Source organism: Hemitrygon akajei, chromosome 1, assembly GCF_048418815.1.
Source record: "Hemitrygon akajei chromosome 1, sHemAka1.3, whole genome shotgun sequence".
NCBI classification, from domain to species: domain Eukaryota; kingdom Metazoa; phylum Chordata; class Chondrichthyes; order Myliobatiformes; family Dasyatidae; genus Hemitrygon; species Hemitrygon akajei.
The window spans coordinates 218,083,022-218,099,232 of NC_133124.1; the positions used below are offsets into that span (position 1 = coordinate 218,083,022).

At 45.7% G+C, this 16,211-nt stretch overlaps 1 protein-coding gene across 2 annotated transcripts in view; it reads left to right on the forward strand.

Moving 5' to 3' along the window:
* LOC140735879 (metal transporter CNNM4-like) overlaps window positions 1–13,569 on the forward strand; it is a 69,008-nt gene extending 55,439 nt beyond the window's left edge. For both annotated transcript variants that reach the window (XM_073061452.1, XM_073061461.1), the window contains 2 exons: window positions 2,091–2,257; window positions 9,673–13,569. In XM_073061452.1, coding sequence (XP_072917553.1) covers window positions 2,091–2,257; window positions 9,673–9,876 — 371 coding nt within the window. In that variant the 3' untranslated portion in view covers window positions 9,877–13,569. The remainder of the gene's footprint in view (window positions 1–2,090; window positions 2,258–9,672) is intronic.
* The last annotated feature ends 2,642 nt before the right edge of the window (window positions 13,570–16,211 follow it).

The following is a 16,211-nucleotide window of genomic DNA, read 5'->3' on the forward strand; positions in this document are numbered from 1 at the left end:
GCCCCCCTCACTTTCTTAACAAGGGGAGACCAACAAACAACTCACTGATTACCGTGTAAAAGCTGTCTCACTTTTCTCCCCCAAGTTCTGCGACTCGAGAATTGGCAACAAACTCTCCCCCACTAACAACAGCGCGCTCGTGATTTGCTGCGTACTGAGCCCCCCCGACAGCTGATCCGCTGTTTTCGATGTTCCGTTTTCTCCCGCATTGCTTCAAATGGCGGCACTGGCATAGGATCGGTTCCTCCCCAGGGCCGCCGCGAAGCCCGGGACCCCAAATGTGCGCTCGTCTTCTAGGCTGCGTCCTTGGGATATCGAGAAATGGCCGGGAAGAATCGCAGTTTGAGTGTGTCGCTTCAGGTCAGGGTGTTCGACAGAATCCCCTCCCCCTTGAAAAGGAGAAAGAGACTTTAAAGGTAGAAATTAAACTGTTTCCACAGATGAGCTTGAGTGAGTTGCTGTCGAGTGCCATTGTAGCTTAAACCTAGGCCCTCTAGTTATTGATTCCCTAACCTTGGGGAATGAAAGACTGGGCCTCGTTGAATCTCAGAATAACAATCAGGCTTAATATTTCTGGCCTAGGTTGTGAGATTTGTTAACTTTATAGCAACGGTACAAAGAAATACATGGAAATTATACTGTCCGGAAGGTTCTTTGGAAGTCAAGGAGGTGCAAATACTGTGGTTCTTGTACCTCGTACTCCCAGTACAGCAGGGCCAAAAACAAGTCTGCTGGGAGAAAAGTTAGTAAGACTTTTTGTTTGATTCAGGTAAGTATTTAAGCACTTTTAATTGTTATGTTGGCACAGGGACGTGTTGCGACACCTGCTGGCTGCCCCCTGCACAACCTGTGTTTTTTAATTTAATTATTAGCATCGTATGCTGAGTGGTTTTGATTTCTGTCATGATTCTTGTCAGTGCACCTGTCCACTCACACTGGGAGGAGGTTGGCTCTGGAGCAGTGGCTCCTGGCAGATCCAGCACCCTGGGGTGCACGTCTCCACGCAGGGAAGGCGTGAGCTGGAGCAGCCTCTGGAGTGCTGCCACTTCCCTCGCAGACGCTTGAGTTCAGTGATTCCAACTATCCCTTCAACGTCCACTTTCAGGAGCACCTTGTCCCGTTGTAGTCACGGTACAGAGCGAGCGTCACGGTAGCATGGCAGTCTGCGTAACGATATTACAGTGATTCAACTCCCGCCACTGACTGTTCTCCCCGTGACTGTGTGGGTTTCCTCCGGTTTCCTCCCACAGTCCAAAGACATAACGGTTAGGGTTAGTTGTGGGCATGCTGTGTTTCTAAGATTAAAGATTGGCTGTATTTATCACGTGGGAGTGAGGCCTCCGTCAGTCAGGGTCAACCATGGATGTTGTGTGCCAGCTGTCTAGATACACAAGCCAGGGCAGTACGATACGGAGAGCGAGCTGTTGCCCGTGTAACAAGCTCCCCCTCTCCACGCAGCTGATGAACCCAGGGGAACGGCAGAGATGGATATAGATTGGTACCAGCAGCATCGCAGGAGTTGCTGGTCGGCACTGAACTCAACGTAGGGCAGCCGTAGGAACTCCAGCTCCAGAGTTTCCCCTTCGGTTTACGCCAAGGCAGATGAGGTTTGAGATCAGAGTTCTCCTCCTCCTAGGTGAGCTGCCAACCACGGCTGATGAGCCCCATCTGCCCGAAAATGTCAGGTACCTCAAAACATATAGTGAAACGTGTTGCCTGTGCCATGGGTTGGGCTGGAGGCAGCCTGCAGGTGCCACTGTACATCCAGCACCGACGTAGCGTGCCCACAGCTGACTAATCCCAACTCCTTGCAGTGTCAGAGGAAACCAGAGCCCCTGCAGGAAGCCCAGGCAGTCACAAACTCCACGCAGACCTGGGTGGGGATTCAACTCTGGTCGTGTTATGGCACTGTAAACTGTCACTCCAGCAACGCTACTGCGCTGGAAACGCGGTGACACTGCTTGCCCCAAGCGCACGTTCAGACCGTGTCGGTCATTGAGTCAAACGATACATTTCACTGTATATTTTGGCATAGATGTGACAAATAAAGCTAATTTTAATCTGGTACATCCAATCTCTTTCCTTCTTAGAGACCCGTTCATCCTCTCGCAACAGTGAGTTGAATCGTTCAATGTCATTACATCAGACTGAGTGCTCGGAGTCATCGGGGTCCATTGTACCAAGCTCCATGGGTGGTTCAATACATTATATCCCGGATTTCTCTGTCAGGGCAATAATGGACCTGCAGTTTATGAAGGTGAGCATTTGACCCACTGCTGGGACCTACTGTTTGTGGGAGCATCCATTTGTCACACTCCCCTCTCCTTTCCCCGTCCCCCGTGATTGCTTTAATGTAATCAGAAGGGCTTGGCCGGATGAGGAGAAAGGCCCAAGGAATGTAACCAGCACCAGTTGTATTCTGCGTATATACTTTAATAATTTAAAAAAATGAACTTTTGAAATTTACAGTGCCAAAGTATTCACCCCCTTGAAAAGCTTCGTGTTTCATTGTTTTACACCATTGAATCACAGTTGACTGATCAACAGGAAAAGATTCTTTTGTGTCAAAGTGAAAACAGATCTCTACAAAGTGATCTAAATTAATTACAAATATAAAACACAAAATAATTGATTGAATAAGTATTCACCCGCTTTAATATGACACGCCAAATCATCACTGGTGCAGGCAATTGGTTTTAGAAGTCACAGTTAAATGGAGATCACCTGTGTGCAGTCAAGGTGTTTCAATTGACTGTAGTGAAAATACACCTGTATCTGGAAGGTCCAACAGTTGGTGAGTCAGAATCCTGAGAAAAAACTACACCATGAAGACAAAAGAACGCTCCAAACAGTTTCGTGAAAAGGTTATTAAAAAGCACAAGTCAGGAGATGGATACAAGAAAATTTCCAAGTCACTGAATATCCCTTGGGTAAGTCGGTCACCAAGAAATGAAAAGAACATGGCACAGCTGTAAATCAGCCTAGAGCAGGCTGTCCTCAAAAACTTAGGAACTGTGCAAGAAGGAGACGAGTGAGGGAGGCCACTAAGAGACCCGTAACAACTCTGGAGGAGTTAGAAGCTTCAGTGGCTGTGACTGGAGAGACTCACATATAACAACTGTTGCCCGGGTGCTTCACCAGTCACAGCTTTATGGGAGAGTGGCAAAGAGAGAGCCACTGTTGAGAAAAAAACAGTCTCGAAATCTCGGCTACAATTTGCTGATGGGAAGTGGGAGACTTTGAAGTCAGCTAGAAGGTATAAAATCAAAATGGAGCTTTATGGCCTTCAGACTAGGTACTATGTTTAGTGTAAGACAAACACTGCACATCATCAAAAACACACCATCCCTACCGTGAAGCATGGTGGTGGCTGCATCACGCTGTGGGGATGCTTCACTGCAACAGGCCCTGGAAGGCTTGTGAAGGTGGAGGGTAAAATGAATGCAGCAAAATATAGGGAAATCCTGGAGGAAAACCTGATGCAATCTGCAAGAGAGCTGCGACTTGGGAGAAGATTTGTTTTCCAGCAAGACAATGACTCCAAGCATAAAGCCAAAACTACACAGGAATAGATAGATAGATAGATAGATACTTTATTCATCCCCATGGGGAAATTCAACTTTTTTTTCCAATGTCCCATACACTTGTTGTAGCAAAACTAATTACATACAATACTTAACTCAGTAAAAAATATGATATGCATCTAAATCACTATCTCAAAAAGCATTAATAATAGCTTTTAAAAAGTTCTTAAGTCCTGGCGGTAGAATTGTAAAGCCTAATGGCATTGGGGAGTATTGACCTCTTCATCCTGTCTGAGGAGCATTGCATCGATAGTAACCTGTCGCTGAAACTGCTTCTGTCTCTGGATGGTGGTATGTAGAGGATGTTCAGAGTTATCCATAATTGACCGTAGCCTACTCAGCGCCCTTCGCTCAGCTACCGATGTTAAACTCTCCAGTACTTTGCCCACGACAGAGCCCGCCTTCCTTACCAGCTTATTAAGACGTGAGGCGTCCCTCTTCTTAATGCTTCCTCCCCAACACGCCACCACAAAGAAGAGGGCGCTCTCCACAACTGACCTATAGAACATCTTCAGCATCTCACTACAGACATTGAATGACGCCAACCTTCTTAGGAAGTACAGTCGACTCTGTGCCTTCCTGCACAAGGCATCTGTGTTGGCAGTCCAGTCTAGCTTCTCGTCTAACTGTACTCGCAGATACTTGTAGGTCTTAACCTGCTCCACACATTCTCCATTAATGATCACTGGCTCCATATGAGGCCTAGATCTCCTAAAGTCCACCACCATCTCCTTGGTCTTGGTGATATTGAGACGCAGGTAGTTTGAGTTGCACCATATCACAAAGTCCTGTATCAGTTTCCTATACTCCTCCTCCTGTCCATTCCTGACACATCCCACTATGGCCGTGTCATCAGCGAACTTCTGCAAATGGCAGGACTCCGAGTTATATTGGAAGTCTGATGTGTACAGGGTGAACAGGACCGGAGAGAGTACGGTTCCCTGCGGCGCCCCTGTGCTGCTGACCACCGTGTCAGACCTACAGTCTCCCAACCGCACATACTGAGGTCTATCTGTCAAGTAGTCCACTATCCAATCCACCATGTGAGAGTCTACTCCCATCTCCGTTAGATGGCTTAAAAACAACAAAATTAATGTCCTGGAGTGGCCAAGTCAGAGTCCAGACCTCAATCCATTTTGAGGATTTGTGGCTGGACTTGGAAAAAGGCTGTTGACTCACAATCCCATGCAATCTGACAGAGTTTGAGCAGTTTTATAAAGAAGAATGGGGAAAACTGACCTATCCACACAGACTCAAGGCTGTAATTGCTGCCAAAGGTGAATCTACTAAGCACTGACTTGAAGGGGTTGAATACTTATGTATTAATTATTTTGTGTTTTATATTTATAATTAATTTAGATCACTTTGTAGAGATCTATTTTCACTTTGGCATGAAAATCTTTTTCTGTTGATCAGTGTCAAAAAAGCCAAATTCAATGTTGTAAAACATGAAAACTTCCGGGGGGGTGGGGGTGTGAATACTTTTTATAGGTGCTGCATATTCCATCTGGGATTTCTTCTTCCACTTTAAAAGAAAATCTCCTCCTGACCTCTTCTGTTCCCTACTCTGGAGTCTTGCCTCTCCTCGCCTGCCTCTCACCTCCCCATGGGTCCTCTCCTCCTCCTTTCTCCTGGTCCACTCTCCTCTTCTGAGATTCATACTTCTCCAGCCCCATACCTTTCCCACCCACCTGGCTTTACCTATCACCTTCCAGCGATCCTCCTTCCCCTCACCCCCCCCACCTTTTTATTCTGGCATCTTCCCCCTTCATTTCCAGTCCTGAACAAGGGCCCACAACTGTTGATTAATTTCCACAGATGCTGCCTGACCTGCTGAGTTCCTCCAGCATATTGTGTGTGTGTGTTGCTCTGGATTTCCAGCATCTGCAGAATCTCTCGTGTTTATAGATGGTTGTGCATTTTGGTAGAAGGAATAAAGGCCTAGACTATTCTCTAAATGGGGAGCAAATTCAGAAATCGGAGGTGCAGAGATTTGGGAGTCCTAGTGCGAGGTTTCCTAAAGGTTAACTTGCAGATTGAGTCGGTAGCAAGCAAGGCAGGTGCAGTGTTAGCATTCATATCTAGACGCTGGAATATAGAGGTGAAGTTATAGCTTTACAAGACAATGGTCAGAATGCATTTGGAGTATTGGGAGCAATTTTGAGTCCCAGAGAAGGGTCTCAGCCTGAAATGTCGACTGTTTATTCCCCTCCATAGATGCTGCCTGACCTGCATTCCTTCAGCATTTTGTGTGTGTTGCTGAATATTTCCAGGATCTCTAGAAGGTCTTGTCTTTATAATTGGATTACTAGTTTGAGGCTGGGTCTGCAGTATTGTTCATCACCAGCAGGTGGTGCTCTGTATCAGTTTCGAGGTTCAATTCCTCCTTCATACCATACCCGCTGGTACAGCGGTTCCCTGGTTAAGAATGCTCATCTTAGGCTACGTCCACACTACACAGGATAAATCCGTAACCGAAGCTTTTTCCCTTCATTTTTACCTTCCGTCCACACTAAAATGGCATTTTCGTCCCCTGAAACCGGAGCTTTTCATAAACGCTTCCAGGGTGGATATTTTTGAAAACGCCGCTGGGCAGATCAGTGTGGACAGGGTAACCGGAGACTTCTGAAAATGCTATCAGACGGCAGCGCGCTATTTCATTGTTTTCTTGAACGCAACCTAACGATTTCAGAACAGACGGCAACGAGACTGAAGACAGAAGAGTTAGAAATGTACTCACCAAATACTTTGACCCATAACTAACTGAATAAATAAGTATACTGTAGTCACTTTGCCCTGTTTTCTGTCCTTGCTCGTATGAAGGTGGTTTACCTATTTATGCAAGTACTTCTCTGACGATAGATGTGTAACTGCCCGATGTAACATTGTATGGAAATACAAGATAACACTGATGCAGACATGTTTTATACATTTAACAAGGTGCTTTATTAATGCAACAGAGTTAGTCAGCTTTTCAATGTTCGTCATCAGCCGGGTCAATCTGTCCGTGAACTCCCTGTCGGTTGCCTCCGTACGCACCAGTATTTGTTTTTTTTTTACTTTTAAGTTCTCCTGCGCGAGAGCCAACAGCTGTCCATCGTTTTAAGTTTTTCTAGTCTGTAACTACACAAACACGCACTTTTACAGCGAGATTCGACACCAAACATGTTGCTTGTTTTTGGTAGATGTGTCCTGTGCATGCGCAGGAAGAGGAGATTTGCTGAAATCTCCGTTTCAGTGTGGATAGGGATATTTTCAAAAACGCATAGTGTGGACGCCTATCGTTTTTACGCGAAACCGGCGTTTTCAAAATTATCCGGTCTAGTGTGGATGTAGCCTTTGAGACACCCCTGGATACAAGCAAGCTCACATAATTCCCTGGAAGTGATGTCACAGGTAAATAGGGTCATAGAGAGAAATTTGGGCAGATTGGCCATCCTAAATCAGATTATTGAGTACACTACTACTATGCTGACTCAGGCCTAGGGGGCCGTATTGAGTACAGGAGGTGGGATGTTAAGTTGAAGTTGTATAAGACTTAGGCGTGGCCTAATTTGGAGTATTGTGTGCAGTTCTGTTCACCTGCCTACAGGAATAAGGTTGAAAGAGTACAGATAAAATTTACAAAGATGTTGCAGGGAGTTGAGGACCTGTGTTATGGGGAAAGGTTGAATAGGTTTGGACTTTATTCCCTGGAGTGAAGGAGAATGAGGGGAGGTTTGATGGAGGTGCACAAAATCATGAGGACTATAGATAGGGTAAATGCAAGCAGGCTTTTTCCACTAAGGTTGGGTGAGTCTAGAACTGGAGGTCGGTCATAGGTTAAGGATGAAACGTGAAATGTTTAAGAGGAACTTCGCTCAGAGAGTGGAAAGAACTGCCAGCGGAAGTGCAGGTTCAGTTGCAACATTTAAGAGAAGTACACGGATGGAAAGGGTATGGTCTGGGTACGAGTCGATGACACTAGGCAGAATATCAAAGTTCAATGTAAACTTATTATTGAAGTTGTACTACCTAGAGATAATTTATGAAAAACTGTACAAATACTGACAAACAACAACCAATGTGCAAAAGAAGACAAATTGTGCAAATTATTTACTTTTAAAAAAAATTGATTCTGAGAGTCTGAGTTGCAGAGTCCTTGGAAGTGGATGTAGAGGCCAGTTCTGGAGTCCGTTCAGTGTTAATGTGAGTGAAGTTACCTGATGGTTGTAGGGTAATAGCATTTCAGCATGGATTAGAGGAGCCAGAGGGCCTTTACTGTGCTGTAGTGCTCAGACTCTGTGATAGTAAATTCAAATGTCTGACCTACACACATTTGTATGAGTTTATCTCTCAGTTTATGGAATCAGATTAGGCCGAGATCGTACTCAATTGGCTCTAAAGCCCTTTACGATATTTTGTGGTTTAAGACCATAAGGCCTAGGAGCAGAATTAGGCCATTTGCCCCATGTCTGTCTGCCATTTGCCCCATCGTGTCTGTCTGCCACTTGACCATGGCTGATTTATTTTCCATCTCAACCCCATTCTCCTGTAATCCTTTGACACCTTTTCAAGTGCTATTGTTACTTTCCTATCTTACTGCCTATAAATATTTATTATTTATCCCTATTTCTTAAAGGTTGTTATTGCTGGAGGTGGTCATGGGGACAAGCTCCCACTACCTATTAAGTTCCCTCATTGACGTGCGCTTCAAATAGCCTGTGACAGCCAAGTCCAGCTCCTGGCCTTCCTGTGGGCCTTTGCTACCAAGCCTGGTGGAATCATTTCTACTGACAGGAGACGGGGCAAAGATAGGTTACGGGTGTCTTAAAGGTAGTCACTTTGGGCAGATGGGGTTTGTCAGCCATAGTTGGCAGCTCCATCTTGGAGAAGGAAAACCCCTCATCTCAAACCCCCCGCTGCCTTGCGGCTACACCCACCCATGGGGGAGGCTTCGGGAGTAAACCCCAAGGGGGAGAAGTCCGGAGCTGGAGTCCCTCAGACAGACCTACGCTGAGTTCAATGCTGACTGGCAACTCCTGCAGACTGTATCAGTCTCTTTGGATTCATCAGACGCATGGAGGCTGGGCAACAGCTTGCTCTCCATGTTGTACTGCCTGGCTTGGCTATCTGCCCAGCTGGGTCTCAACATTTATAGTTGACTGACCCGAGGAAGCCTTAGCTATTTATCAGTATTATTTACTTATCTTTTTTTGTTTTTGCTGTTTGCACATTGATTGTTAGTCTTTGTTGTTTTTAATTTATTCTTTATTCTACCTTGAATGCCCACAAGAAAATGAATCTCTTGATTGTATATCGCAACGTATACTTTGATAATAAATTTGCTTTGAGCTGCCAGAAAGGTTGGTGGATACAAATTCCAACATACTTGAGTGAAACTGAATGAGCACTTCGGCTAAATCTATGTGGCTATACTTAGAAATGGGAATAGTCCGACTGGGTGGAAGTGGGGTCATATATGGTGACATATACAATACGTACTTTGATAGTAAATTTACTTTGAGCTGAGCGCCATGGCAACGTAGCAGTTAGCCGGCACTATTACAGCTCGGAGGTCAGGGTTCAGAGTTCAATTTCAGTGCCACCTGTAAGGAGTTTGTACGTTCTCCCCGTGACCGTGTGGGTTTCCTCTCACAGCCCAAAGATGTACCGGTCGGTAGGGTAATTGGTCATTGTAGATTGTTTACTTATTTGTTGGAATACAGCACGGAACAGGCCCTTCCGTCAGCCTAGCAATCTTCTGGCTTATCCCTAGCCTAATCACAGGGCAATTTACAATGACCAATTAGCCTACCCCTGGAGGAAATCCATGCAATCACGGGGAGAACGTACAAACTCCTGAGAGGCAGTGGCGGGAATTGAACCCGGGTTGCCTGTACTGTAAAGCCTCGTACTAACCATTATGCTACTGTGCCCCTGTGATTTAGACTAGTATTAAATAGCTGGGTTGTTGGGTGGTGTAGCTTGTTGGACTGGTAGGGCCTGTTCCACACTGCATCTCCAAATAATTAAAACTTTTTGAACTTTGAACCTATCTTTAATCAGCTCTCTTTTCTCTCGGTCTGCTTGCCTTTTGCACGAACAGATCACCTGGCAGCAATATCAGAACGGATTACTAGCCTCGAAGCTGGACAGCACCCCACAGTCCCCCGAGAACCTGCACACCAAGATCGACATCACGCCATCAGCGAAACCCCCAAGTATAGTGGACGAAACCACGTCCCTGCTGAACGAGCAGAACTCTTCGGACCTTAAAGCAAAACACACTTCAATAGAAAATAATATATGACGTCTTCTCTCCCCCCCCCCCCCCCCCTCAAGCTCTGGTACTTGATGCTGGGCATTGAAAACAAACAGGTCTCGGTGCGACTTCAGCGCTGTCTGAGGGCAGGGAAAAGGAGCATCCCTGACCTAAGCAGAGGCAGTAGGAAGATGCATACCTTGCACCATAGTCCCGAGAGTATGGATCAAGGGGAGCTGCAATGGGTGGGTGGTGGGGGCCATGCAGAAGAATGATGAGATAACGATCTCCCTTGCCAAAGATGTGATCCTTCAATGGTTTTTTTTTCCCTCTATTTATGATAATGTCAAAGCTGCACTATTGGAGATGGACGATGAGGCTTTGTGCTGGCCATTGTCTGTGGTGATCACAATCCAGTTGCCCAGGATCCTGTGTTGCTGGCCAGGACTTGAACTGATACCTGTGGTTGAAGTCAAGGGCACTTGCGGCTAATGGACTCCCAACTGTTTGTTCCTCAGTTTGGTCATGGTGTCACTCGAAGGATGTTCGTTTTCACCCAGACCTCCGCTCCCTGTCATCCGCCTCACCTCCCCCCCCCCACCCACCCAACCATTTCACCACTTTCTCTTCCACCCCTCTAAAGCACAGTCCATCCTAATCAGAACCAGATCCTCTGTCTGTAACTGTTGTATACGGTGAAGTATTACCAGGAGAGCTTCTCCCATTTTCTCACCAGAAGCCCTACAGATAGTGGATCATTAAGATACCATGGAAAGCAGTATTCAGGGGAGCATTCCAGATCTTCGGATTTCATAACCCCACCCTCTTTCTGCTTCTGATGTCATGGCCCACCCTCTTTCTGCTTCTGATGTCATGAACCCGCCCCCTTTCTGCTTATGATGTCACGAACCCGCCCCCTTTATGCTTCTGATGTCACGAACCCGCCCCCTTTCTGCTTCTGATGTCACGAACCCGCCCCCTTTCTGCTTCTGATGTCACAAACCCGCCCTCTTTCTGCTTCTGATGTCATGGCCCCGCCCTCTTTCTCCACAACCCCCTCACCTTCTCCCTGGTCACTGGAGTTGCCTGTTGTCCTGATGAGGTCATTGAGCTCGGAGGTTAGTGGTGATGATGGAGTTGGTCGTCAACTATAATGGGATTGCTTTGAAAGTTTGATGGAAAGTAGCAATTTGTCTGAGACATTAGTCCAGCTCGTGTCTTGGATTTGGGGGTTTTTTTTGCGCATTGTGAGCCATTGACCAGATGTTGGTGTTCAGCAACAATCAAAACAAAGCTATATATTTTGTCTTTTATTTATTGGCTAGTTTTAGGGAGCACAGCCAGCCTGTGTTTTTTTTCCCTGTACATGCAGGTGTATGACCTCTTTCAGGTAATTCCCTTGAGGATCAGGTCAGACCAAAGAACAAAGGTGGCTTCTGCAGGTTGGAAACCAAATGAAGTGCTTTCCTGAGAGAGCCTAACGTGGAACAGGAGACCACTTGGAATGCCCGTCCTGTGTAAGGGCGTCTGAGAAGAAAAAGCCTCTGGTTTTGGACAGAACCTATCAGGAGTAGAGAATACTTAGAATTCCATTTTAAACGGAGGCGAAGAATATTTGATCAATGCTTGGTGGTCTGAAATATGAAATCTTGAGGCCACTTTTGTACTTTTTTTGTTATTACCAAAATCTCGGGTTCATTCAGGTTAATTTCTACACCAGTCCTGGCCGTGTTAACAAAATTCCTGCTGGGTCTAAAATAACCCTTCCAATTGCAAATTGTGAGATGAGTTGATTGTACCAGCCTGGATTGTTACACCGTGCCACCCACACTGCCAGGAGTTGGGTGGCATTTATTTACCAGGCACAGGTCGGGTATTAAATGAACACAAGTACATGGATCAGTTGTGCAATGTGAAGTTCTCAGATGAATATAAAAATTGGCATAATCTCAGGAGTGGGGACTTGCATTGTAATACTTTACCATTGATTTTTACATGTGTATATATATTATGCTCTTCAGGTTGGCTCGTGTCTTCCAGTTTGTACTCCAAGCTGACTTTTTGATGAAAATGTTTATATTGATGGTGGTGAACTTTTGGTTACAGGACATGGGCTAACACACAACCCAATGAGGTATGGTTGTTGGCATTTTGTGGTGGGCCTGCCCTGTGAGCCATTCCCTTACACCATGGAGAGCTATGAGTGGGTGGGTTGTACAGGTATGTCATTGCACTTGCTGGTGTAAGGTTGGGGCCTCTTTGTTGCCTAGACAAGTTTGCCATTGTGACTAAAATACACTTGTGCAGGTCCCCGGGAAACTGCAATCTTTATAAATATCTGGAATAGTTTTATTTGAGACAGGAGGAAAGGGAACACTTTTTTTAAACTCAACTTGGTTTTAAGATTAGCTTTATTTGTAATATGTATATCAAAACCTACAGTGAAATGCGTTGTTTGCAAATCAGCGACCAAGACGGTCTGGGGCCAGCCTGCAAGAAGCTGCCATGTGTCCGGTACCAACATAGCATGCCCACAACTGGAGCACCCGGAGGAAATCCACAGATAGCAGCGGAATTGAACCCGGAATGCTGGCACTGTAAATCACTACACTACCATGCCAGGTTTTAGAAAAAACTTGCTTATAAATAGAATGTCTGTGAAGCACATGCCATGATGTCCTGTTTATTTAATTGAATCCCATCAATTCTCACACCACTCTGGTCCTCACCTTGTTCAATGTTCAGGTTGATACTACAAAGCTTTAAAATGTGTTCCTCCTCATCAGGAGTGGGGTGGGGGACAAAGGATGACAATTGTGCACTAAGAAAAGGGCAATCATTTCTCAGTAGTTTTTAGAATTCCTTTTATATATAAAGCTATATATTAAAATGAGTGCTTTGGATGTTTGTAATGAACAGATTTTGATAACTACATTGAGCATCAGAGGGTGCAGGAGGCAAGGAAGGAGGGGGAATGGACAGCTTTAATCTCTTGGCTCCTTTGAGAGCCACAGAAAGGTCCGTGCAGATGGAAACACTAACAAACTGGAGTCAGAGCCAGGTGACGCCACATTCCCAATCCGGACTTGTTTGTGGATGGAATTCCTCTGGCTCTGTGTTCAGGAGACAATTGAGTTGGGAAATGCGGCCTGAACCCAATGGGTAGCAGCACTCTGTAATATTTATTTCGTAATGAAGTTTTAATTTGTATATTTTTGTGACGTGTCTCCTTTCATGAATTGTTTGCATTAATGTTTTCTGTCTTTCCAAGTGTTTTATAAACCAAATGCTGAACCAACTGTTATGTACAATTCCTTTGCTCTGGAACAATTCTGTTTTTTTGGGGGGTTTTGTGCTGCCTGCCATTTTGAAGAGGACTATTGATGATGAGACGTATCTTCTCATGATAGAATGGCAGAGCAGATTCGATGGGCGGGATGACCTAATTATTCCCCCCTGACTGATTTATTACGGTACATACTTTGCCAATGGAAACTCAGTTTGTTTCGAGACCAGCGAGTTTTATTTTGTCTACTTCCAAAGAGATGTGTCAAAAATTTTGCTCAAATGTGTTGAGGTGAGTTTTTGTAAGCAGGGAGTGCTAATCTAGTTTCCTCATTCTCGTGGTGAGTGCATGCTATGAGAATTTGTGCGTAAAGTGCTTTCTTCTCTAAATTTGTTAAAAATTTGTTTTGGGAGTGTGTTATATATTTCTCAATTAAAATGGATTTTAATCCTTGGGATGTTGTATTGTTCTGGTCTTCATTCAAAGTACACTTATTATCCCAAAGTATGTATACAATATACAACTGAAATTAGTCTTTCCCACAGGCAGTCATGGAACACAGAAGCTCATTCAAAGAAAAATAAACAAAATCCCCCTCTCCCCCCCCCCCCCATGCGCCAAAAAATGTGCAAATGGCAACAACAAAAATGAGGGAAAACAAAATGAAAAGGCATGTTCAGTTCAGCTCCGTGTTCGTTAGCTGCAGGCTACCCCCCAGTTCAAAAATCACCTAAAAGCAGTAACAGAAAAAAACCCCCAGAAAACGTAATAAAACTGGAATTAGAGTTCAAGTTATTAATCCACATCGATGAAACCTTGCTCTGCCAGCGTCGAGAGAGGGAGAAGGATCACTGAAAGGCTGGGACCTTCTCTGCCAACAATGAGCGAGAGGCTGGTAAGTGGTGCCATGCACTCATTCGCCCGCACCCTGTCTCCTATTGAACTCACTTTTTACTGTTATCCCCTCAGCCACTCACCCTCATGTGGTCTCACCTATCACCTGGTAGCTTGTACTTCAAACTCCCCATCCCCCTTATTCTGCTCTGCTCTCTTCCTTTTGGGTCCTGATGAAGGGTCTCAGCCCAAAATGTCAACTGTTTATATTCCTCTCCATAGATGCTACCTGGCCTGCTGAGTTCCTCCAGCATTTTGTGTGTGTTGCTCTGGATTTCCAGCATCTGCAGAACCTTGCTTATCATTCTTCTGCCCACACATATTCAGATTTAGATGTACAATTTATTTATCGAGCGTACATCGAAACATACAGTCCATGACGGGTCTTTGGCCTTTGGGTTTCCAGTTGACCTTTGATCTGCAGTAACCCTCTAGACTATTTGATGATGGGACCCCAAATTCTAGGCTCTCAGCCCATCATTATGACCTTGTGTCCACTTTCACAGACATAGAACGGGTAAAAAGAAATCCTAGAGAAGAGGCGTGGGGTCAGTAGCTGGGGTGGAGTAATCTGTCAGATAATTGAAACCATTACAGTGATTAATATTCATCTGTTAGACCTGATGGAATGTAAGTAGATGGTCCAACTCAGGGTGAAGACGGGATGTGTGGAGAATTGTACACACCCATCGATTTTTTTTTTCCTTATAACAATACATAATATGCTGGAGGGACTCAGCAGACCAGGCAGCATCTATGGAGAGGAAATCACAAACGAGAAAATCTACAGATGCTGAAAATCAAAATAATGCTGGAGGAACTCAGCAGGCCAGGCAGCATCTATGGAGAGGAAATCACAAACGAGAAAATCTACAGATGCTGAAAATCAAAATAATGCTGGAGGAACTCAGCAGGCCAGGCAGCATACGTGGAAAAGAGTAAATACAGTAGTCGGAGTTTCGGGCTGAGACCCTTCAGCAGGACTGGGAAAAAAGATAAGGTGGGGAAAGAAGTACGAAGTGGTTGGTGATATTCACTCCTTCCCCTCTCCCGGTTTCACCTACCACCTTGTGCTACTTCTCCTCTTCCCCCCCATCTGCTTACTTTGACGACTAATCCCTTTTCTCCAATCCTGATGAAGGGTTTGGCCTGAATGTTGACTGTTTACACTTTTCCACAGATGCTGCCTGGCCTGCTGAGTTTCTCCAGTAAATTGTGTGTATTACTATATCTAACGAGAGAAATGCATTTCAGGGCCAAAACCCTTCATTGGGACTGGAACGGAAGGTGGTGGGGGGGGAAGAAGTACAAGCTGGCAGGTGATAGGTGAGTCCAGGTGGGTGGGGGGGGGGATGAAGTGAGAAGCTGGGAGGTGATAGATGAGTCCAGGTGGGTGGTGAGGGGGATGAAGTGAGAAGCTGGGAGGTGATAGATGAGTCCAGGTGGGTGGTGAGGGGGATGAAGTGAGAAGCTGGGAGGTGATAGATGAGTCCAGGTGGGTGGGGGGGGGGATGAAGTGAGAAGCTGGCAGGTGATAGGTGAGTCCAGGTGGGTGGGGGGGGGATGAAGTGAGAAGCTGGGAGGTGATAGGTGAGTCCAGGTGGGTGGGGAGGGGGATGAAGTGAGAAGCTGGGAGGTGATAGGTGAGTCCAGGTGGGTGGGGAGGGGGATGAAGTGAGAAGCTGGGAGGTGATAGGTGAGTCCAGGTGGGTGGGGGGGGGGATGAAGTGAGAAGCTGGGAGGTGATAGATGAGTCCAGGTGGGTGGGGGGGGGGATGAAGTGAGAAGCTGGCAGGTGATAGGTGAGTCCAGGTGGGTGGGGGGGGGGATGAAGTGAGAAGCTGGGAGGTGATGGGTGGAAGTGGTAGAGGGCCAGAGAAGGAAGAATCTGTTGTGAGCGGACAGTGGACCATGGGAGAAGGGGAAGGAGAAGGGAGACCAGAGAGATATGATGGGCAGATAAGAAAGAAAGGGTAAGAGGGGAGCAAGCATGGGGAAGGGGGAGAAATGAACGGAAATCAGAGAAATCAATGTTCATGCTGTCGGACATTCCTTCTACTGTGAGATCCAAGTTGTTCTCACTGACCGATTGCTGCTGCTATCAGCTAACCACCAATTTTCTTGTAGCTATTTGTACTACCTCCATTCTGTTGTCCAAGAATTTTAAGAGTTGCAAGTTCTTGCAAATGGGAACAGCATGCTT